The sequence below is a fragment of the Mustela putorius genome, unplaced genomic scaffold (assembly GCF_011764305.1).
Source record: "Mustela putorius furo isolate JIRA1106 unplaced genomic scaffold, ASM1176430v1.1 tig00003858_pilon_pilon_pilon, whole genome shotgun sequence".
Taxonomy (NCBI): Eukaryota; Metazoa; Chordata; class Mammalia; order Carnivora; family Mustelidae; genus Mustela; species Mustela putorius.
This window is the reverse complement of record NW_025422010.1, coordinates 22,426,081-22,449,822: the sequence shown is the minus strand read 5'-3', so window position 1 is coordinate 22,449,822 and position 23,742 is coordinate 22,426,081. Positions and strand designations below refer to the sequence as shown.

Sequence of the window (23,742 nt, the reverse complement as noted above, 5' to 3'; positions counted from 1 at the left end):
CTCTGCCTTCAGTTCAGATCATGGTCTCAGGGTCCTGGGATCGAGCCCCGCATCGGCTTCTCTGTTCTGCAGGGAGCCTGCTTCCTTTTCTCTCTCTCTCTCTCTCTCTCTCTGTCTGCCTCTCTGCCTACTTGTGATCTCTCTCTCTGTCAAATATATAAATAAAATCTTTAAAAAAAAAAAAAGTAATTTGTGGAATAATAGGCAGCTAGTATCACAGGAAGCCTGATGAGTATTTGAGCTCCCCTGGGAGAGAGAGGGCTGCAGGGGACTCTCAGAGTCCTTTCCCTTCTTCCCTAGCTCCCAGAGAGCTTTCTGCAGCAGGGAAGGAAATCTTCCCTTGTTCTCTTGTCTCAGGAAGCAGCCTTTTGTGGCACCATCCTCGAAGTTGAGGCCCGAAGTGGCCTGAGGACATAAGGGCAGAGATTCCTGGGTGCAAAGAAACAGATGGCTTCATGACTGCCCTTCCCTCTCCCCTTCAAAATCTGGCCTCCGAAACAGAGCTTGGGGATTCTTGTCTGAGGTTCTCCAAGCCACCAGGGGAAATGCCAGTTGTGTGGGCTGTGACTTTGGGATGAGACCACAGAGCCTGCAGAGTCAAGCTGAACCGCCAAGTGCCGGCCTCGTGAATTCAGCACGCAGGCTGCTCCAGCAGAATGTTCACGCAGACGGTCCCTGAACAAGCTCGCTCCCCAAACTGCAAATTCAGACTTCCCAAACAGATTCATCAAGTTGGAAATCTCTATATATACCCGCCCTCCCCCTCTGTAGGCAGCAGCAATTTCAGAGCTGTCTTCTCAGTGAATTGTTAAGCACCTCGGAGCCTGGCGGTGCCCCACGCCGGGAGTGACAAGCTCTTGTTGGTTTGTTTTAGGAGAGCCAGAAGGAGCTCGGTGGAACTGGTCTGGTGCCTCTGCAGTGCAGGTGTGGACCTGGTGGGGTAGGAAGCGCAGCCAGGGAAAACATAGGGCAGGAGGAACCCCGGTGGACTCAGCTCTCCTTCTGGAATCCGGCTTCCTGCTGCCCTGCTCAGACCACAGACACACCACTCAGATCTTGGGACAGACGCCGAAGCCTGGAAAACCGGATCCTTGAGAAGAAGAGTGGTTAAAATTGCCAAAAAGCCTGCGTTGACTTTATTGAAGAAGACACAGTATTTAATTATAGCTATTTGATCCCATTTCAGAATGGCAAGCCATCAGATTCCGTTCCATTCAACCGGTGGTGGTTGGTCCCTACTATGACCTCGGGTTTGTGTTCGGCATGAGGTATAGGGTGAAGGAACAGATGGATGGTATCCCATAGGCTTCAGACTCAACGAAGCTAAAAAGCTACTTTCAGTGAGAAATCTAAGGAATGCCTATGAAAGAACCATATTTTTCCTAAATAAAACTGAAGAGATCATAAATTCAGAGAGAAAATTATTCAGTAAAAAAATACTCTTTGAATGGCAGATTCCCACAATAATAACAAAAACAGTGATGATATGTATACTTAGTACAGATTTATTTTTGCCTTTCATCTAATGATTTCAAAGAGTTTAGCAAGCACTGCTGAGTTAATGCTTAGTACCAAACCTGACTCTTCCATCTCCTTTTGGGGAAAAAAGAAATTGGCACTAACACTTCAACATCCCACAGGGAAGAAGTTCTGGAAGCGAAGTACGCTCACCCCCACAGAAGCATCAAGCAGCAAATTAGAGACAGTTTAATTTATTCAAAAAAGTGAATTGGGACTCACAAGAATCGAAACGATGCCCACAAAATGAAAGTCCTCGGATAAAGACATGTGCATTTATTTCTTGCAGGTGGGCAGGGAAAACTCTCGAATGCACCTTCTGGTGTTCTTGTTGGGCTTTCTCTCTCAGAGACCTAAGGCGCAGAGTCCATTCTGGGAAGGCTCCCTGCGTTTTCTTTTTTCTTTTTTTTTTTTTAGATTTTTAATTATTTACTTATTTGACAGACAGAGATCACAAGTAGGCAGAGAAGCAGGCAGAGAGAGAGGAGGGAGCAGGCTCCCTGCTGAGCAGAGAGCCCGATGCGGGGCTCAATCCCAGGACCCTGGGATCATGACCCCAGCCGAAGGCAGAGGCTTTAACCCACTGAGCCACCCAGGCGCCCCTCCCTTCGTTTTCAAAGAGAGAATGGCTTCCTCCCATTTGGAAAACAGAAAGGAAGATAAGGAGTTCATTTTCACCACCTCATATATAAAGACAACCTGATTCAAATGATGATCTCCAAGCCCTTTGATGTGTCCCCTAAGAGCCATAATCAAATGAAGGGAAAGGTTATGAATGAAAGAATTCAATTGTTTGCAAAAATAAAGTGAGGCTGTGCCAGAGATGGAGCTGATCTGGAATAGACCGGATCCCTAATTACACAGAAATCTGATACTTAATACTCTTGCCCGGCTGTCTTCATCTTCAAAGGACCTTACCGGTATTAATGAATTCTTCGCCTCCTTTCCTCTCATTGACTCCCAGAATAGCTACTCTTTAAAGAAAAGTTGGTCTGGCTTTTTTGAAGACTGAGCCCCCATTATCATATCAATCTACAATATAGCCATGAGTATCTTTTTCCTTTGAATGTTTCCTCTGGCTTGTTTTAAATAGATACTGTATGTTCTACAACCCTGCAAACTGATCTTTAGGAACATATGCACACATACAGGTACATCAGAGCCTCTCAGTGGAGATACTATTATAATAAAAGAATACAGAAATGGGGCACCTGCGTGGCTTAGTGCGCTAAAGCCTCTGCCTTCGGCTCAGGTCATGGTCCCAGGGTCCTGGAATCGAGCCCCGCATCGGGCTCTCTGCTCAGCACGGAGCCTGCTTCCTCCTCTCTCTCTGCCTGCCTCTCTGTCTACTTGTGATTTCTCTCTCTGTCAAATAAATAAATAAAACCTTAAAAAAAAAAAAAATACAGAAGTATTAGCATAGGACAAAGAGCGGGGATGGCTTCATGAAAGCCTCGAAGACACGTGAGCTGGGTCCTACCAGTTAAGCGGGAATGGATCAAATGCATAGAGGGAAAGACACCTGAGGCAGTGGGAAACTGCACAGACAAAGGCCCGGGGCGTGAATGGTCACTGATGGTCCAGACATAAGGCACGATGCAGTGAACTAGAATCCACGCTGGGGGTAAGGGTCAAGTTCATCGGAATGAGGCTGGAAAAGTGGCTGGCTCATGATTGCACAGGTAGGAAGGGGCACAGCCTTGATTTAAAGCGGGATGTCTGGCTCTGAGCCCATGCTCAGTCTAACTTAGCACCACTGCCTCTCCCTATACAAAGAATAAGATGGATACAAGGATGTTGCTGACTAATGGATGATACAGACAAGTAAATTTGAAGTTGTAGCACATGCAACAGACATCTGCTGAGTATCTTCTGTGTACCAGTAACTATACTGGGCAAAGTGAGTACTAATACTAGTATTAATACTAATACTAATAATCATGATCATTTCCTGTCTTTTAATGAAGTCCAAGGAGTCTGGTTAAGGAGAGACCAGCAATTATAATACATGCAACTGCTAAAACAGGGGTCTGCCCAGAATGGCAGGAAGCATAGGGAAGACTGGCCAGAGACCATCAGTTCTAGAAGGTGCCTCAGAGGACTTGAGTTGAGACCAAAAGTCTCACCATCCAATGGTGGGTGTGACACGTATTGCACAGGATCATGACGACTGCTAGCATTTATTAAGCACCTACAGTGTGCCAGGCACTGTTCTAAGCTTTTCCTCTGTATTAACTCATTTAATCCTCACAGCAGCCGCCAATGCTATCAACAAAGACACAAACATAAAGAGGCAAAGAATTTTGCCTAAAATAAAGAACACGTAAGTGGCAGAACCAGAATCTGAATCCAGGTTTCCTGCCACCACTACGATAGACTCTCTTATTGCAGAGAAAGAGCCCCGTGAGTCCGCTGAAGGCGGGGAAGGCTTCCAAACGGAGGTAACATGTGGAATCATTCCAAAAAGTTCAACCATTTAAGCAAGGGGATGAAGAGAATGTCAGGCTGAGGGTGTACGAGCCAAGGTATACAGGAGGAGAGAAAAGCGTTTTTAAGGAAGAGCGATTACTTTGTTAGCTAGAAAATAAGGTGGGTGGGTGGGGGGGATGGGCACCACTAAAGGAGTCGGCAGGGAGCATGTTTTCGTCTGTGTTTGTTGTTTCCAAGAAAGAGGAGCCTGCACCTAATAGGCCAAGTTAAGGGACCTGAAGGCATCACATGGACCTCCAAGGACAGGAAACTAATCACAGCCAGGATACCTGTGGAGGCTGTTCCTTCGTCTGTGGGTGGCACTGCCTCAGCCTTGGCTTCTCCTCTGTTCCCTGAGTCACAGAACAGCAGGGTTGGTGTGGATTGGGACTGGAGAGCCCTGGCTGAATGGGACAGTTGGGACCTGAACCTGAGGTAACAGCCATGGTGACTCCTGGGCTCCTCGGTTGAGTACCCTGCAGAGACGGGAAATAAGGGAGGATGAGCAGGTTTGGAGGGAATTATGGACTGAACTGTGTACCCCCAAAATTCATATGTGAAGCCCTAACTCCCAAGGTAGCTGTGTTTGAAGATGGGGACTTGAAGGAGGTAATCAGTTGAGCTGAAAAGGGTGGGGTCCTGATCCTGTAGGACTGGTGTCCTTACAAGAAGAGAGAGAGAGACACCAGAGATCTGTATCTGTCTCTCTCCGCACATGCACAGAGAAGGAGCTGTGTGAGGACTCAGGGAAAAGGCAGCTCTCGACGAGCCAGGAGGAGAAGTCTCACCAGAACCCTGACAGCACCATGGTCTTGGACTTCCAGCTTCCAGAATTGTGAGAAAACACATTTCTGTTGTTTCATCCACCCAGTTTGTGATACTTTGCTACTACAGCCCAAGATGACTAACACAGAGGGAAAGACAATTAATCCACATTTGGATGAAAGACAATAGATGGATTCAAAGGCATCGTGAGGGGCGCCTGGGTCACTCAGTCCAACATTCAGCTCTTGATCTCAGCTCAGGTCTTGATCTCATGGTTGTGAGTTCAACGCTGGGCTTGAAAGTAAGTTGAACTTACTTAAAAGTAAGTAAAGTAAGCTAAATAAATAAATAAATAAATGCAAGCAATTCGTGAGAATTGGCAGGGCTTTTTGGGCTTTAGGAGAAATGGAGCATGAGAGAGAGCATGACAGAGGAGGAAGAAGAAGGGATATTGTCCAAGTTTCAGTTTTGGATAGAGGGTGAATTTTGGTGACTGTCACTAAGTCTTAGATTTGGGAGATGGACCCAGGCTAAGAGTGAAGGCACTCTTAGCCTTAGTTAGGATTTTCTGGTTATAAGCAAGGGGTTAAGTGTAGGGATAGAGGGGGACTATAATGGAAGTGGAACCTCACTAGAAACCAAGGTCAGGATTCTAGGAGAGTAGGACCCCTTGGGGGCCAGACTGGAAGGGAAGTCTGGATACAGGGCAGCTCCCTGCCCCTCACTCCCAGGGCTCTCAGCCCGAACAAGCCCTCAGAGCAGGTCTGGGCTGACTCAGTGGCTCTGCTGCCTTTTCTTCTCACTCTTGTCCTGTTTCCTATAGAGAGAGAGAGACTGTTTGGCTCAAGAGTTTTAATCCAGGGTTCTAGTTAGCCTAGAGATTGCTTGTCCCAAGGACCTATCCTTGATCCAACCCATCAGGGCTGGTGGTCATATGATAGAATACTTGGCTTAGCAAATCTGTCCCTTCATGAGCAAGGCAGCATCCCTTAGAAAGATCTGGGGTGTGCCAGGCAGTGTGATGGAAACATCTAGAATGGAGGGTGGGGAGGGTAGGATCATTGTTGTGGTTTTAGACTTGCTAGACTCATTTGTAAAATGTGCACATATGATTTTAGTTCCATTTTTTCAACAAATGAACTCATACTTTGCATTTTTTGCCAAAAGTCTACTGATTACAATATTTTGAATTACGTCATACTTTAACAGTTAACCAGTGATATTGAGTTCATGGAAATATACCCGAGTAGAAAGAGTGTTTTTCCTCTTGGCACCGGAAGTAGTACTTCCAGTCTGATGGATTGTTAAGAAAGTGTAGGTGCTTCAGAGTGACCCTCATTAGCTATGTGATGTTGGTTATTTAAGTCCTCTGGGTACCTACTCATCTGGAAAATAGGAACAGCCTTCACATATATTCACAAGAACAACCCGAGAGAGTGCTAACCCAAAAAACCAGACCCGCAGCAAGCATTTACCAAATGTTAAAGAAGAAATATGGCACATATATATTTTTCCAGAGTTCTGTACTTTCTGAATCTTCTCCAATGAAGACTCACTGCTTTTATAATCTGAAAAGAAGGACAGACCCAGCTTTGCCCAATTTTTTTTTTTTTTTTAAGAGAATGAGCCATAAAGAGAGAAAAGACGGTAAAACAGATGCAATCATGGACAGAGGAGTCTGCTTTTATTTGGAATAATGACAACATGTGGCCCTTGGGGTATCCTAATCAAAGCGGAGATAGTAAGAAGAGTAAACATGAAGAATTACAAGTTCTGTACTGGTATCAGCTGTGTCCGGGCCTTACAAACTTAGATTCCCAAAATAGAGCGGTCATAAGGTTTCCTGTTTTCCCACCCCTCTCCAAGGCTGTTCTCTTCCATCAGGTGCAAAGCCTGGATCTCCAGCAACAAATTAAAGAAATAGAACACCCCCCCCCCATCCCAGGGCCTCTTTAAAAATTCAGATAAACCCATATGCCCCCATCACTTAAATTAAGCTTTCCTAAGAAAAAGTAAGTCAATTAGTTCAAAATGTGGGTTAGTGCTTCTGGGTATTTAAAAGGGGATTTTTTTTTTCTTTTTTAGTTCATTTAGAAACATAGCCACGGGGCAGGTATATACCCACTCCCCCACACATCCTGTGAATTGCCAGGATATGTCTAGATACCAATTTCTGGTATCTAGAGCTTCAAAATCCAGTCCTTAAACTTCTCAAAGTTGTGAAGGTATTGAAATGTGAGCTTTAGATTTTATTTTGCTTTATCCTATCTTATATCCTTTACCGTCACCATCATTATCCGTATTCATCCAAGGGCGCTTGACATTGCTATAGAACATTGAGAAGACGTGATTTTTACCCTAATTGAACTTTTTCCTTCCTTCATTCAACAAATAATTACTCTCTAAACTTTGTAAACAAAAGCAGCCTCCAGGACATTAGGAAATGTTGTTCTAGAGCAAACTGTGTGACAGCTTTCGCAAAATTCATTTGTCCAAGTGGGCTACATGCAAGAAAGCAGACTTCATCAAAATACAAAGAAAATGAGGTATTTCTGAAGAAGACAATTTCCAGAAGCAATTTCTGGGTCATAGAACATGAACATTTTTATGGCTTTTGAGACATTGCCTCATTGCTTTCTTAAAAGGCCATCTTTCTTGATATTAACAATTTAAAGATATGAGAATAACATTTTCATACCAACATTTCGGTATAAAGTGGGTTTTTACATTGTTGTTGTTGGTTTTGCTTTGCGTTTACTGAATAGGCTACTATTTTGTATGGTAGCAAGTAGTTTCAGGAATATTTTATGTTCCAAGACAACTGTAAATAGCTCCTCCACTATTTAATGTATATGTTTTTGTGACATAACACTAACACCTATCTTTACTTCTTTTTCTACCTTCACTAGTATTGCAAGGCGTAGAAATACATTTTATTAACAGGAGGACTAACGTCCACTTCAGTCGCACTTATCCTTTAAAGAGATGTGAGTAGAAGAGAAGAAACAATATCACTGATTTTATGTGTAACTTTGACAGCCTTTACATTTGACTTTTTATTAACCAAGTGGTTTCATTATCCCATTATTATAACAAAGAGCACACTTTTAAGCTCCACAAAAAAATATAATTTACTTATGGAAAACTACATTCCCCTCATACATTGCTTGTTTTACAAACAGCCCAGGGACTGGAAGGTGATTATTAGGTAGAAAGATCAAGAATTGTAGTTACCAGGTGGCAATTAGAAACTAAAAATTCTACTCATGTCACTCACTATGTTAAGTTCACGCTGACCTGTTTTGTGACAAAGCACCAATGATAAAAATAGGTAGTACCCTCCTTGTTCCCAGGAGATTTAGGCAGAGCAGCTCAGGATTTCAATAGAAAACACCTCATTCTAGTTGGTTGGGTTTGTGGGCATTCCTTTGGCCTCAAACATTCTTGACTGTCATTTCTTCTAAGACACAGATGAGTCCTTCTTTCTAACAGCCCAGGAAAATAGTACTAGTGTTTTAGGTACTGAATGACAAAGACAACAGTTTCCTAGGGCATCTCTGCTCAGCTCACAGTCCAAGCTTAGGACTCAGCTTAGTACTATGTTGGCTTGGCAAAAATTGATTCCCAAATCAAATGACACACAGAAGTATTTTAACGGTAGGTGATTGCTCCCTTGAAGACTCCTTTTCTTTCCTTCTTTGGTTCCCAGAAAGCTGTATGTAGTCAGGTGGCTAAGGGGTGGCCTATGAAGCCAAACTTCCCTGCCCTACCAAGGTCTGGGAGACCTTGGGCCATTGGGTTAATCTTTGTGAACCCTCCTGGCCTTGCTTTTCTTTTTTATAAGCAAGCCGGGAAAATAGAGCCTTCAAAAATAAAGATAAACCCATATGAGAGAAAAGAATGTTTGAATGTTTACTAATGTTCCAGACGCTGTATTATATAGTGCTTTACTCTTATTAACTCATTCAATTCTTGAAGTAATCCAATGAGGTAGGAGCTATTAACTACAGATAATAAAATAATGAGAGAACCAACACATTAAAAAAAGGCAACTAGATGGGGCACCTGGCTGGCACAGTGGGTAGAGGACATGACTCTTGGTCTCAGGGTTGTAAGTTTGAGCCCCCTGTTACATGCCGCGATTACGTCAACAGATAAGATCTTAAAAAAAATAATTAAAAAATTAAAAAGGCAACTGGTAAAACCAAATTAGGATTCAAACCCATGCAGTCCTTTTTCAATGATGACATTTTAACCAATTTGCTACACATCCTTTTATTGAGGTTAGCTCTCTCCCCACATACAAATATTTTGTGTTTACTGAGTGCCTACTATGTGCCAACCACTCTGCTAAAATATGCTAAGGAATTTGTTGAAAATGAACCAGAAATGCAGTAATATATAAGACACAGTTTCCGCTCTTCTGGAGTTATTTTTCTTTGCTTCCACTTTACATGGGTTCTGTTTTTCATCGGAGTTCCAAACATACTACTCAAGATGATCTTCAAGTGAATTCAACAGACTTTCATAGTGAAACTTGGAAACAAATATATATCAGAATAATTTTAAATTTGAAATACGATTTAACCTCCATTGTACATTATGACTCTTTTAGTCATAATGTAAAAAGAAATAATGTAAAATTATTTCTAAATTTCTAAAAAACATTTCATAATGTAAAAAAAGAAAGCATGACTTGAACGTGATGAGCCAAATGCTTTTTCTGGTCTCTGGCCCCAAGAGCCCACAAGATTTCTTGAATTTATCAATTTAAATCCTCCCCAAACGATCTCTTTTAATACACTGATGTGTCCATTTCTCTGTCCCTCAATCTACTGCTGTCACTTCCTAGAGAATGTTCTACCAGAGAGACGATTATGGTAGGGAAATAGCAAACCAAAGCAGTCTTTTCAGTTATTTTAAGTTGCAAACAATAACGTCTTGCAGTTGCTTTTTGTCCTGATTTTTAAATGTAGAAATCCAGACCCATGATATTTTACGATTTTTTTTTTTTACCAAGAAGTTTCTTGCTAAATATAGATCTGACTAAACACAGATCTGTTCATTCATTCATTTAATGTAAATGACTGGAGTGCTCATCATGATCCAGGCTCTAAGCTATACTACAAAGGTATATTGATGTAGCAGAGGAAATGGGCAGATAAAAAGCAACTACACCAATGATCTAACAGATGTTGCTCTGTAGATTGGAAGCAAAGAGGGAAAAGAGCTGAATATGTATCTGTGTGGTATAACCTCTCATAACATGTGAATATGAAACTGGAATAGAAGGGTTATAAAATGAGGGGGAGATATTTGGAATTTTTCCTCCCAAAATAACCATATCTCTACTTTCAAGTAATCTAAGAAATGGAGCAGCACAAATACACCGATGGTACTTTTTAATCATTAGGAAAGAGCTAAAAAAATGGGGAACATCTTGCTGAAGATACAAACATCTCGGGACAGCTTTTATAATAATGAGTTGTGACAGTGAAATAATTATTATAAATGTTTCCTACAGGACTGCAATCAGTTTATTTAAAGAAGCTATTCATTCTGCACAAGAAATAAAGAAATCATCCTTAAAAAAGAGCCATCAGTCATAAGTGGTGGGGGAGTTCAGCGGACTTCATGATAGGGCAGAGTCAAAGTGGATGATCCCAGCGGGGCTGATAGAAGACAACCACTACAGCCTCCTTACCAAATAATAAGAAGAAAGCCTTTATGATGCTCTCAGTTTGGTACCAAGTGTATGGTACCACAGGATGTTTTTAAGGAATCATTTCCTAAAGCTGGGATTTAACTCCTTTATGAATTCAACTGTAATTTTGCATCACCCGGTTTTAAAAATTAAGCAACTTATTTATTTGTCTTTGGTTGTGTCAGGAAGGGCTTTTCTGGGTGTTCTTCCTGATAGCTACTGTAGGTTCTAACCTGAAGAGGTCTTTTCCCATATTTGATGAAGAATCATTAATGGGCAAAGACTTTTGGTAGCTGTTCAGGAGCTGCTGCCACGAAGGGGATTCATAGCTGCCAGAAAATCAGTCCAAGGCGTACTTTCCAAGGTGCGTTTTTCCTGATGCCTGTGAGGGTCCTGCCCATTGTTTGCCAACTGTCCAGGCAGCATCTGAAGCTGTTGTTTTGCTACATCCGTTAAAAATTTATTTGCACTTGGGGTTTTTTGGTTCTGCCATTGCCCATCACCCCCCTCTCCCCTTTGGCTTTTGCCGGTAGAGACCTGCCCTGGGGGGTATTTTGTCCTGGGAGCACAAAACTATTTTCTTTTCTGGAAATAAGTTGACGTCAACTGGGAGCTGTTTTTGGTTGCTTTGTTTCCCGGAGCGTCCAACCCAGCACACCGCCTCCGGCAAATTGCAAGCAATTCAAAGCAGCTCGCCCAGCAGGGAGGGGAGCTGGGCTGGGGGCGGGAGGGGGGCTCGCCCGTTTAAGCTGGGAGACTTGGGGAGCCGCTCCGCTCCGGGGCTGGAGCGTGGGCCGGTGTCCCCCGGCCCCTCCGGGAGCGCAGCCCCTCGGTGCACTGCGCTGCCCGTGAGGCCCGCGGGAGAGCAGCCCCTGGTAGGTAACTTTCTGGGTGCCCACCTGAGGGTTCAACATTGCTGCAATTCCCTTCCCGGATACTGGGGCGTCCAGAAAACCTGGGAGCATCCTGGGACAAAGGGCCAGCCCTCCGGAAGTAGCCCAGTGCGACTGGTGTGGTGTGCGCGGGTTCGCGTGTGTAACTAACTTAGCTATTGCCCTGAGCTCCGAGAAACAAACGCCTTCCTACATATTACTGGGGGTACAGTGCATTTTGGACAAAGCCTGCAGCACCTCGGGGATGTTTCCGAAAGAGTGCAACCTACCTAATTTCTCACCTCCCCGGACTGTCCTCTGTGGACTGCAGGGCGGATGAAAGCGTGTGTCGTGTGTGTACGGTGTGTGTGTATGTGTGTGCGTGCGCGCCCGAGGAGCGGGAGGAGGCCCAGAAGGCACCGACTTGCTGCAACTTGTTCACACCTGGCACCGTTTCCCCAACGCTCTACCGCGTCCAGGGCCGAGGAAACACGCGTAGGGCAAGCACTGATTGTTGAAGACACCGTCAACTCCCGCTTAGGCACCCACACGGCCCAGAGCCCTAGTCTACCCGCCCCTTACTTTTTATTTTTTTTTCTTTTGTTTTTAAATTACAAATTGACGGATGGGTTTCTATTGATGCATAAAACCATAAACTGCCCTGAAAGCAAGACGGGGGATCCGGAAGGGAGCGGGGGACAGGCAATTGACAAGACTTCTACAACCGAAGTGCCTAGAATTAGGACTCGGGGGCAAATCCGAGGACCCCCTGGAGAAGCTGGCGAGGCTGTTTTCACTGCAGGGTCGGCAGGTCCCGGGGTCGCGCGGCTAGGACTTGGCTAAGTTGGTTCCCCCCAGTCCCTGGGATTCGAAGCTGGCGGGAGCGCCAAGGGACATTCGGGCTGCCCGAGGAGGAGAAAATTAGGATGCAGCGCGAGCTCCGGAGGTGGCCAGTGCTGTGCCGCCAAAGAAAACAGACGAGGTCTCGGGCGGCTCTGGGGGCGCTGCCCCTGGGTCGGGAGAGCGCGGGAGGTGGCGACGCGAGGACGCGCCCAGAGTCTGGGCGCGCCGGGGGCGGGCGTTGGGCTGGAAGTGGGACAGTGTCTCCTATGGGAAAGCGGGACCCGGCGAGCTCTTTGGCCGCCTTTCCAGTTTCGGAGGTATCCGCCCCCGTGCGCCGGAGGCACCGCAGCCCCGAGGGCGAAAGAATGGCGGTTGGCAAACTTGGAACGAGTGCGCCCGGGATCCGAATTGCCGGAATTGTGGCGGTGGCGGGGGCGGCCGAGACCCAAGTTCACTTTTTCCGCCCGCTCGCCCGCCGACGGGCCTTAGGAATGGGCATTGCTCTAGCTCCAACCAGGTGGAGCGCCTCGCCAGAGGGAGTTGTGTCAGTGTGCTCCGAGGCACGGAGGGCGGCGGCCAGCGCGAGTGGGGAGGGGTCCCTCGGGTCCGGAGCGCCTCTCCCGGTGTCTCCCCTCCCACCCGCCCCTCCCAAGTCTGTCTTTCTTGCTCCTTCCCCAGGCTGGCGGGACCGGCGCGGACTTGCCCTAGACCTACGGGGAGCGCCCCAGGTCTTTAATGACAGCTTAAGAGGCTGTTGGAAAAGTCGAAAGGGATGAGGCTGACGTGGGGCGTGTTTCGCTCCTTTGCAAGAGTCGGAAAGGGAGCTGGGAGCCGTGCGGCTGGCCCCAGGCCCCCGCGCCTCGCCGCCAGCAAGTAGGTGGGGGAGCAGCCGCCGCCAGCCCCATCCCGCTCCCAAGCCTCGCCCGCTGCGCCCTGGCCGCGGGCGCAGAGAGGGTGCGGGGCCTCGTCGTGCCTCCTCCACCCTGCTCATTAACCTGCCTGCTCCGCTCCGCTCCGGGCGGCCCCAGACACGGGCTTCTCCGAGCAGCACCCGCGGCCGGCCCGGCGCTGCCGCCTCCCGGAACCCCCGGCTCTGGGGGGCAATGAGGGGGCGGTGGAAGGGGCACTGCTCCTCGGGCATTACTTAGAGAAGCGAGACCGCCCCGCCCTCCCGCCTGCCCTCCCTCTCTCCCGCCCGGGCCCGCGCGCCACTCCGCCAGAGGGTAAGTTGGGAGTGTTTCACCCCCCACCGACAGCTCTCCCTCCTCTTTCTCCCCCCGCCTTCAAAGTTTTCTTAGGAGTGAGGAGAGGGGTTGGGGAGGAAGAGGGTCCAGCCAGCCCCCGTCCTTACCCTCTCCCTGTCTAACTTACCCCCGCCTCCCTTCCCCTCCATCCCCTGCGCGCCGCTGCCCCTCCGGAGCTGCGCTCCAAACTGACAATTGGAGCGCGGCTCCTTTAAGAGCCCGGCTTTGCCTCCCGGTAGCTGAAGGTCATTAAACACAAAAGCTCTCGGCTCTGCGGTCCAATATAGCGCATGCGCCCTGCCCGAGGACTGGCAGAGAGACGGCAATATGGCGAGAATGCCTGGCAGCGGGGACTGTAACACCAGCGCGGGCGGCAGCGCCAGCGCCGCCGCCGCCGCCGCCGAGAACAATGGGGAGCGGGGCGAGGGCGAGCGCGGTTCGGGGGGCCGCGGCCGCCGCCACGGCCGCCCGCACTACTGCAGCGCGGGCGAGGAGGAGGAGGAAGAGGAGGAGGACGACGAGATCCAGGAGGTGCAGATAACGGGGGACGAGGAGGAGGAGGAGGAGGACGGAGGTGGGGGGCTGGAGGAGGACGAGGAGGAGGAAGAGGAGGAGGAGGAGATGGGGCTGGACTGGGATGAGCCCCTGGAGCCCGAGGACTCGGCCGGGGAGGAGCTGGAACCCGAGCCGGTCCATATGATCAATATGGACCAGAGCGCCGCGCTGGAGCCCGAGGCGCCGCCGCGATTGCTGGCGCCCCGGGCCCGCGGCGGGCCGCCCGGGGACAGCGCCGAGCTGGACCCCGACGTGCTGCAGCGCCCCGAGCGGGCCCGGCTGAGCGAGAACACCCGGCTGGCCACCCGCTACGCCGTGCGCATCTTCCGGGAGTACCTGAGCGAGAAGGCGCAGAGCCCGGACTTCGAGACCATGGACAAGGGGGCGCTGTGCCGCGTGCTGCGCTCTTTCTACGCCGAGGCCCGCTCCAAGAGCGGCCAGCTCTACAGCAAGTCGTCGCTCATCAGCATCCGCAGCTCCCTCAACCGCTACCTCAACGAGCCCCCGTACTGCCGCACGCTCGACCTCACCAAGGACCCCGAGCTGCGCAGCGCCAACCTGACGCTGGCCGCGGTCATCCGCAAGCTCGAGGAGCAGGGCGCCGGGCCGGTGGTGCAGAAGCAAGCCATCACGCGTGCCGACCTGCGCAAGCTCTACACCTCCAGCGTCTTCAGCACCAACACGCCCTTCGGGCTGCTCAACAAGGTCTGGTTCGAGACGTGCATGTACTTCTGCACGCGCGGCCGCGAGAACCAGCGCGAGCTGGAGGAGGACTCCTTTGGGCTGGCTATGGACGAGGACGGCCGCAAGTTCGTCTACTTTAAGTCCCTCGGGCCCTACCACAAGTCGCGCTCGTCGTCGTGGAGCAAGAAGCGTGCAGAGAGCAGCGACGAGGAGAACTTGCCCCGCATGTACGAGACGGGCACCGAGTTCTGCCCCTACGCCAGCTTCGTGAAGTACCTGTCGAAGCGCAACCCACTCTGCAAGGCGTTCTTCCAGCGGCCCCGGGACCACTGCAGCGAGGGCGATGTGACCTGGTACGAGAACAAAGCCATCGGCAAGAACTTGCTGGGCACCAGGATGCAGATGCTCTCGAAGGCGGCCAAGCTCTCCAAGACCTACACCAACCACTGCATCGGCGCGGTCTCCATCGCCACGCTCAACAGCATCGCTGGCATCGGCACCAAACTGGGCTCGCCCGCCCCGCAGGGCTGCTACGCGGAGGCTCTGAACGGGGCGGCTCGGCACCACTCCCACCACCCCCCCACCCATCCCTCCCACCACCACCGCCCCCAGCCGCCCTCGCTGGGGAACACCTATATCCTCCCCAAAGACAGCCAGGTCGGGCCCGACGTGAAATCTGAGGCTGCGCCCAAGCGCGCTCTGTACGAGTCGGTGTTCGGGTCGGGGGATATCTGCGGCCCCTCTTCCCCCAAAAGACTTTGTATCCGCCCCTCGGAGCCTGTGGATGCGGTGGTGGTGGTTTCCGTGAAACACGACCCCCTGCCTCTTCTTCCAGAAGCCAATGGGCACAGAAGCACCAATTCTCCTACAGTAGTTTCACCTGCTCTTGTTTCCCCCACCCAGGTAACCAAACCAAACTCTATGCATGAAATGTTTCTGCGGTACCATTTGGGACTAACTTTTGCTAATGCAGGTCTGGGTTGGGGGCGGGGAGGACTTTTAAAAAGTACTAAATATACTGAATCAGATTGGAGCTCACTCTTAGAAGCTTAACTCTTGGAGCTTTTCAGGAAAGTTTACATCTAATCTTAAAATATGTGAGAAGGCACGCTCCCTAAATCCCTGCTGCGCAGTAAGGCTAAAACTTCAAAGTTTGCAGAACAAAAGGGTTGGAGGCAGCCGGCCTCTCCGTTGAACGCTGGAGTTCTCTAAGGCAGGGTGGAGGAATACCACGCATATAAAGGAAGCAGTTACTTAAAATATATTTGAATAAAGCAACCATTAAAATACTCTTTTGCATATTACCCATAATTTAGGAAGATTTAAAAAAAAAGAAAAAACGGTTCCGTACTGAAAAAGAAAACATGCCAAGCCCACTTCCTGTATGTGGGTGGGGAGTGGAGAGATTGGCAGTCCAGTGCCAGTTTATGCTGTAACAGGTAGCTGAATGTAAAGTGATGTTTGGGGTGTAGTTTCCAGAAACTGAAGTCACTTGTTAATAGAACAGGTATCTGCACTACCAGCCAGACTCTGTGCTCTATGGTGCCCAGTACCGCGGTTACCAAACCTTGCTGCCCGTGTCTTGCCGCATGAGGCTCACCATCTAGAGGGCAGTTAAGACTCAAGAATGGAGATATTTAATTAAGACCCAACAGCACAGTAGTGTGGCAAGAACACCCACAGTGACAAGCTGTACGTAGCCCAGAAGCTGAGCCACCTTGGGCAAATCAGTTCACTTCTCTGGGCTTCAGAGTCCTCATCAAGGATTAGGGAACTGTTTTAATATTCAAATTATTTAATTCTAAGCAGTACCAAATTTTAGGTGGAGATTGAGGGCTTCCCTGGATGCTTCTGGTCTTATTATTTAGAGGAATAGGTTCATATTCTTAAAATTCTGTTCCTCTTTTGGAGACTTCTCTAGGAGCCAGAAACCAGAGGTCTGTGGGGACTGTGCTCTATTCTGTAGGCAGGCGTAGCCCCTGGAGGTTTTACAACTTTGACCTCCCTGCCATCAAGCAGAAGTAGGAATTTCCCCCTAAAGTCTGGAGGTTGTAGTGCAGGCCTTCAAGGAACAGATGTCAGGTACCTCTGTGCTTTTTCCGAAGTAGAAATTCCAGTTCTGGACAGACTGACCCGTTCAGAGGTTTACCAGCTAATCAGCAAGCCCCAAGGCCAGCAGAGAAAGGGGCTGTGAATGGTAATATAAACACCAAAGTTCTCTAAAATACACAAGACCTGCAGGCTATGTGTCTTTCTCTACTTCCAGTGTGCGTGGTACATTTCCGATAGATCGGGAGGTGGCTTTCTGCAGTTGTGAGGGCCTCAAGAGGAGAGTTATTCTTTGGAGAATTTGGATTTGCTTTTTCTTTGAAAGCAAAAATAAATGTTCACATTCTTCTGATCAAGTAAGACCCTTAAAACTTCCTGGTTTAGAGTAGCACCTGATGATTAAGAGTTAAACGCCTGAGAAAGTTTATTAAAGTCTGTGTCTGGTTGGAATAACAATGAAACAGTTTGTCTGCTGGCATCTGTCTGGTATATAGTGTCCTATAGATTCATGACTTAAGATTCACAGAAGATGGAGGAGGGAGTTGCTCAGTGGGTTTTGTTTTGGTCTGAGGAATGCACTTGCCCCGTCATAGTTTTGTTTCCACTGAGTGAGATAAATCAGTTCTCTAAACCTGACTACTGATTCTTTTCTTTTTCTGAGTTAGAGTCAGATAAATATAGATTAAACGTAAATATAGATTTGAGTGTCCATATGTTGGCTAGATTGTTATTATGCAAACATTTTTGCATAAGTTTCGTGTAGTTAAAACACTACGAAAAGTTGTTCTTTTTGCACATATTTAAGTCAGCTTTTTATTTATGTTTAAGTTTTTTTACTCAGCTTTAAGAAGTTTTAAGGAAACTCTTTAATTAACCCCTGCAGAGCTCGCTTTCTAAAGTCTGGGTATTCTAAGAATGAAACAAATGTTTAGTTTATGTAGAAAGCCGATATTAAACCTTTTCCTCTTGTATTTATTAAAATCACAGAACCATTTGAGGTCCAGGGCATTTCCTGGGTATTGTGGACCAGCTGGGGTTACTGGCCCAAGGCACTGCCTCAGGAGGCCAACTCCTCTTGCCGGTCAGTAGTCTTCAGGAAATGCTGTGTGTAGCTTGAGCTTCAGTCATTATTACTTAATTATAAACATAGGCCACCTAACCTTAGTATCAGCTAAGCCCCTCAAGTGGCATTGCACAGAATTCCACTGTTGGCCCTATTTTTCTCGACTTCTTGACAATACTCACACCCTGATGCTCTGATCTCTTCTCATAGTGCAAGTTTCTCAAAAAATGAAGAGCCGATTCCTTTAAGTGCATTTACTCTTTACGTTTTGAGACTTGACTTTTTGAGAGGGTTACTAGGTGTGTCATTTGTGCGACTGGTTGAAAAATGAATGCATTCAAGGGTTAATGATTATGGAATTTGTGATTTTTATTCCTGTGAATTTCCTGGCTTTTGTTGGTTTTGGGGAGAGGGTGGCAGGGAGGAGTTGTGATAGTTGTGATGGTTGCTTTAAGGAGTTCACTCTTTAATTCTCTGGAATGGCTGTTAAAAGCGAAGGGCAATTCTTGTCTCCCCTCCTCCTGCATAGCTGTTGTGACCTAAGATGATCCAGTTACAGTGTGGCTTCCTAGCAATCTTGGGAGATCACATGGTACATTTAAAAAGGTTTAGCACAGCCCATCCTACATTTTTCAGAGCTGTTCTCCTTGCACGAAAATACAGCATTTTTCCTGTCTCAGAGAACAATACTTCAGCTTAGATACCCTGGCACAGAGATTTCTAACTTTAGTCTTTAGCATCTACATGAAAAGAATATAGTAAGAATTTAAATTCTCTAAATATCATAGCTTTGTTGCTAAAGCTTTTATAGACCGTGCCTCTCTCCAGCACCAAACAAAAATGTGAAAATCAGCTCCCTAAAATAGACTTTGACACATTCGTAAGCTCGTGCCAAAGGTGTCTTCGGTTCTTATTTGACTTTAACCCAGATTATTTCCAGAAATACTTCTAAGGAATTCTGCAGGTAGGGAATAAGTAGTGGGGAGATTCTGGGGTTGGTGGAACACATGGTCTGTGTCTGTTTCATTGGCTTCACTAGGGTCCAGAGTCGGTCTGTACAGTTTCCCAAATGAAAATTGGAGCACCCTCTGTGTGGGGCACATGCGGTCTTCAGTGACATTGCCTTTGAGGAGTTGGATGTTGATTGTGCTGGGGAAGCAGTTTTCCTTCAGGTGCTTAGTGTGGGAAGGAATAATCTGTCTCTCTGCTTAATAGGAAAAAACCCCGAACAAACAGACATGCATTTTATGTATTACTGAAATAGTCACCAAAGTCTTGTTTTTAATTTGGGAGGGCTACTCTCTTTTCTTAAAGAGGGAATCAGACTTATATAAACGTGAAGGGAGTGTAGTGGGTTTAACAGCCAAAGCAATTGTAACAGAACTTTCTTATGATGGTTATCTGGAGCTGTTAGGATTAGCTACCTTATTTTAAAAAGGCATTTTCCTGATTTTTACTGTTAGTTTATGGCTATTTTCCTTTTCCTGCTACAGGAGTATTTGCTCTCCCATTCAAATTGGTGGAGAAACTAAGTGTCAGTTACATAACTATGTAACTTTTTTCACTCATGCAGGAAACAGTTATTGAGCATCTCCTACTGTGGCTTTTGTACCAGGAATCTCTATAAATTAATCCATTTTCCACTTGGCAAGTAGTAGCATTGGCAGGATTTTGGCCTCATTAACTATTAAAACCAGATCAGAATAAAGAAAGTTAAAAGGTGAAGCACTTACTGTTTTGCAGCAGTCATTTTGGGAAGGAAATCTATATTTTTAACTCCTATATTATTACTTCAGTCATGATGTAAGTGAATTATTCTAAATTGCTATGAACCCGTATGTATGTCAGCTCACTGTTAAAGCTGGTCCAGGAAACAGAGAAAGAAGTATTTGCTGCGGAATGAGAAAGTGGCTCGCATTCATTGAACACTTAAATCTTGGTGTCCCCCTGATTTTAAAACCTGGCTCCCCCAAACAAATGCTACCTGGAAAACAGTCCTCTTGTCACTGCACATGAGAGCCCATCTGCAGGTAGGACTGCTCCTTGCACATGGGACTGTGGAAGCAGGTTCGGCCTTGGTCTAGGCCAGTTAAATCCCCACTTCAGTTATTTAATAAAAAGTTCAGTTTCAAAGTTCACCTTTGGTATCCTAGATGCCATTTGCAAAGCAAAATTGTTGTAGAAATTGCGGTGCAGTTGCCCGTGTTGATAATCTTGGAAACAAACATGTAACGTGAATCTGTCATTTGCTAGACCTTTATTTCTAGGACCTGTTCTTACTTCTCTTGATTGACCCTTCACTGCATAATACCAGTTAGTCACGAGCCTTTTTAAAGACTTCTTTGGACAATTTAGAAAGAGGAGAAGGTAGGGGAAATTGGTTGGTCCAAAGGGGGCTGTTGATTGACCTTGAGGAACCAAAATGAAAGAAAACGTAGCTTTCAGATTTGCAGGGGCATCTTTTTTTTTTACTGAGTTCTAGTGGTGGTGTAAGGACACCGAATTCAAGTCAACCGTTGTTGGTTGAGCTTCTGTCCGCTTGCTAAGTGCTTGTCTAAAGGGGCAGGATTTGGCTCTTGTCCTCAGTGGGGGATCGCAGAGGATGAACAAGTTAGTGGGCTTCAAGCTGGAGGGATTGTCCACTTGATATGCACACATCACCATGGAAACAGATGAACTTTTAAAGTTTTAGGTTCTGTAAGATTTGAGGCCAGTTGGGTTTTCAGATTTGTAAAAGGGTCTCTTTGTCTTCTGTTCTCCGAGGATGGGCTCAGAAAGGTGTCAAGTCTTTACAACGGGCAATGAGTTTCTGCATAGTCTGGAAATAAATGAGTGTTTAAGCCGGTCGAGATACCTCACCTCACATTTCCAAATGTGCGTGGCTTTAAACTAGACAGCCGACCACAGTATATCCTCTCTACTACAGGAGACCAAGCCTCGTTAGACGTGGTTCAGGTGTTCAGTAATTCTCCCCACCCTCCTCTTCAGCTTTCTTTACAGCCAGACTTCGTTTCAGCTTATACACTTCAACAACGAACAGAGCCTGTTCTTTCTTCCTGAAAAAGATACATTTATATATATGACCGTCAACTTTTATTCATCACTCATTTTTTAAATTCACATCCTATCCTAAACTTGGCCCATGCAGGGGATTTTTCAGAAACAAAAAAGCAGGCGATCTCGTATGGGACTGTGAACAGTCAGGAGTGTCTGACCTTTTGATCACAGTGGTTTGGTCACAGAGGTTTGCCCTGGGGCTGCTTTGGGGACCCCCGTGGGAGCTTCTTCTGGAAACCCACTGCATTCTGAGAGCTGTGATTCCTATTGAGTGCCTGCGAATACTTGAGCCCCTGCTGGCTGTCCAGGCAGGAGTTTGGGTGTGTTGACTGTGCAGGGTGCAGGGAAGTCACAAGCCGCTCCTCATACTGGAAGAGAAGTGTGAGGATGACACAGGGCTCCTGTGTTGATTGAGTCCGTGTATGCAACCCAGGAAAGCTAACGGACTCAGAGCAGCCTTGAAGGGAGAGGATTGGGAGGCTGCCAGAGCAGCTGCCAGAGCAGCTCCGTTTTTTCACACGTCACCAGCCCATTCTGTGCCTCCCACCCTTCCAGGTAGGCATTTGAAAATCACCTTTCTCATACAAACCTTTCTAGCCGCATGCACACCTCGAACAGCTGCTTGCCCCTGATCACCTGGCAGTGAGCCCTCGAAGATGGGCATGTTGATCCCGTCCTGGAGGAAGGAGGTAAAAATGTGCTACCCGAAAGGGCTGACAGATTTAAGAGAACGTTAGGTTGTGGGCTTCTAGGAAAAAAGGGGAGAAATTCAGAGAGGAATGCTGAAGGATGGCAGAGATAAATGGTGCTTCCTTTGTGAGTAATGATGGTCACCAAATTAGAATGTCAGGACTAGTTTGGAAGCTTTTAATCTTCATTTTCTAGTTTTACTCTGCATCTCCACTGCTGGTTTTCCCGGTTCAGTCAGGTGTTTCACCATTCAGCCCCTACCCTTCCTCTCAACCCTAGAAAAAGAGAACTGTTGTTTATAGCAACTGTCCCATGTGGGTGCTTTCCGCCACATACTAGGGACCAAGCTAGTTCGAGACACTATATATGTAGATGTATTTTTTGGTATTTGTCATTTCTCTACCACCGCCCCCCCCACTTGAGACAACATGGTCATGGATAATAACATTCATACAGATAGAGATGCACACATATGTGTTATATAAACTTGATGCATGAGAAAATCCTCCATTTTGTTATTGTGGTCTGCGAAGGCAAGTGTCTTGAGCTTACAGATAATTGAGGAGACTTGAACTTGCTATATTGGTTTTTGGTTTTTCTTTTTTTTTTTTTTTGTCTCTTTGGTTTTTTTGCCCAGTAGTTTGAAGGAATATAGCTTAAACATGAGAGCTGTTTCAGCATTCCCAGCTTCCCAGCTGTTCAAGGTGAGCCATTGGCCCCCGGTCCAGGAAGGAGGGAAAGAGAAGTGTGCTCTGGCCACAGAGTTCTCACCCTGTTGGGCTGCAGTCTTCGGGGATGAACAAGACCCCTCCTTGCAGAGCTGTGATGTCCGCTGTCACAGCCTCTGACCGATTCTGTAGTTAGGAAGCGAAATGTAATCATTAATAATGACCAAGACATTCCAGGGTGGTTTTTTGTTTTTTCTGTGGTCTTCTGACTGGCCGCCTCTACATCCCTGGGGAACTTGTCAGAAATGCAGATATCTCCTTGCCGCGCCCCTGAATCAGCTCCTGAGCACAAGGTCTAACAGCTAATCAGTAGCTGTCCCTAGATTCAGATCCAGACCTGGCTGATTCTGAGCATCTGCTTTTAAATCATAGTCTTTTTTTTTCCAAAATTCTTACCAAGCGTTCAGATAGAAAAATCCAATAAAGAGAAGGTGATATAACATTGGATTCATATTACTACCCGAGGTGCTTTCCCGGAGCAACCTAAGAAGAGAGAACTTGTTTCTGTCAAGCAAAAATAAGTAAATAAATAAATAGCAGGGAACCCAAAAGAGTATTTGCCATGAGTCTGTGCTTCTGTGTTGCTGTGTGTGGTCCCCCAGCCCAGGGTGGATCTGGGGACCCAGCAACCTCTTGAGAAGCTCTGTCACACAGCAGGTAAGAAGATGCTGGTGCCAGCGCCCCCCCCCATGCCCGTGGTTCAGTTTCCTCCTAGGTCACTGGGGAAGGCAGTCACACCCACCTGGCAGGGTCACCTGGGTGCATGAACTACTATTTGAGAAGCCCTGAAAGCCTGAGCACTCTGGGAACATTTTCTGTCATTTTATTATCTTAGAACAGAATGTCTTAACATTTGAAAAACTACTGATGTTGGTGTTAAATCCAGTCTCCGTCTTCAGTCTTCTCTTGTAAATGGCTTGTAGGGAAGCTGTGCGGGCCTCTGCTGTTTCTTCTTCAGGGGTCTGCCCAGACTTGGGCCCGTAGCAATTCCTCTTGTCTCCTAGCAGCTAGGAAGTCTCCAGGCGTCCCTTCTACTCTGGCTCTCCAGGACCTGCCGGTCTCTCCCTTACCTCAGAAAGCTTTTGGGATGCCTGGCTGGTTCAGTTGGAAGAGAATATGACTCTTGATCTTAGGGTCATGCTTTCGAGCCCCATATGGGGTATAGAGATTACTTAGATAAATACGACTGTAAAAAAGAAAAAAGAAAAAGCAAGCCATCTTATCCCCATGGATGCTTCACCCCAAAGCTTGTTATTTTTTTCTCTCCCATGCTTTTCCTTAAGATTTGTGCATGCTGTGGCCCCAGGCAGGGTTGATCTCTATACCTTGTAGGTTTATTCTGCAAACTGCTCCCCTTTCTCTTGAAAACCTTGGAAGTTTTCAAGTGCTAAAGGGGTAGGGAGAGTTCCTGATGGCCATATGCCCTGACTCCATCAGATTTGCAAAAGTTGGCTTAGAAGGAGATCAACAACTTATATAATATATGGAATTTTATTTGGAA

At 47.0% G+C, this 23,742-nt stretch overlaps 1 protein-coding gene across 4 annotated transcripts in view; it reads left to right on the top strand.

Annotated features, from left to right (window-relative positions):
- Positions 1–23,742, top strand: part of KCTD1 (potassium channel tetramerization domain containing 1) — a 180,979-nt gene that overhangs the window by 72,689 nt on the left and 84,548 nt on the right. The window contains exon 1 of one of the 4 annotated variants that reach the window (XM_045065476.1): positions 13,214–13,394. The exons of 1 other annotated variant lie outside the window; for it this stretch is intronic. Coding sequence is in view for 2 of the 3 variants with exons in the window: in XM_045065473.1 (XP_044921408.1) it covers positions 13,743–15,557 (1,815 nt within the window). In the remaining variant the exon portion in view is untranslated. 2 more of the 4 variants (XM_045065473.1, XM_045065474.1) reach the window with 2 other exon arrangements.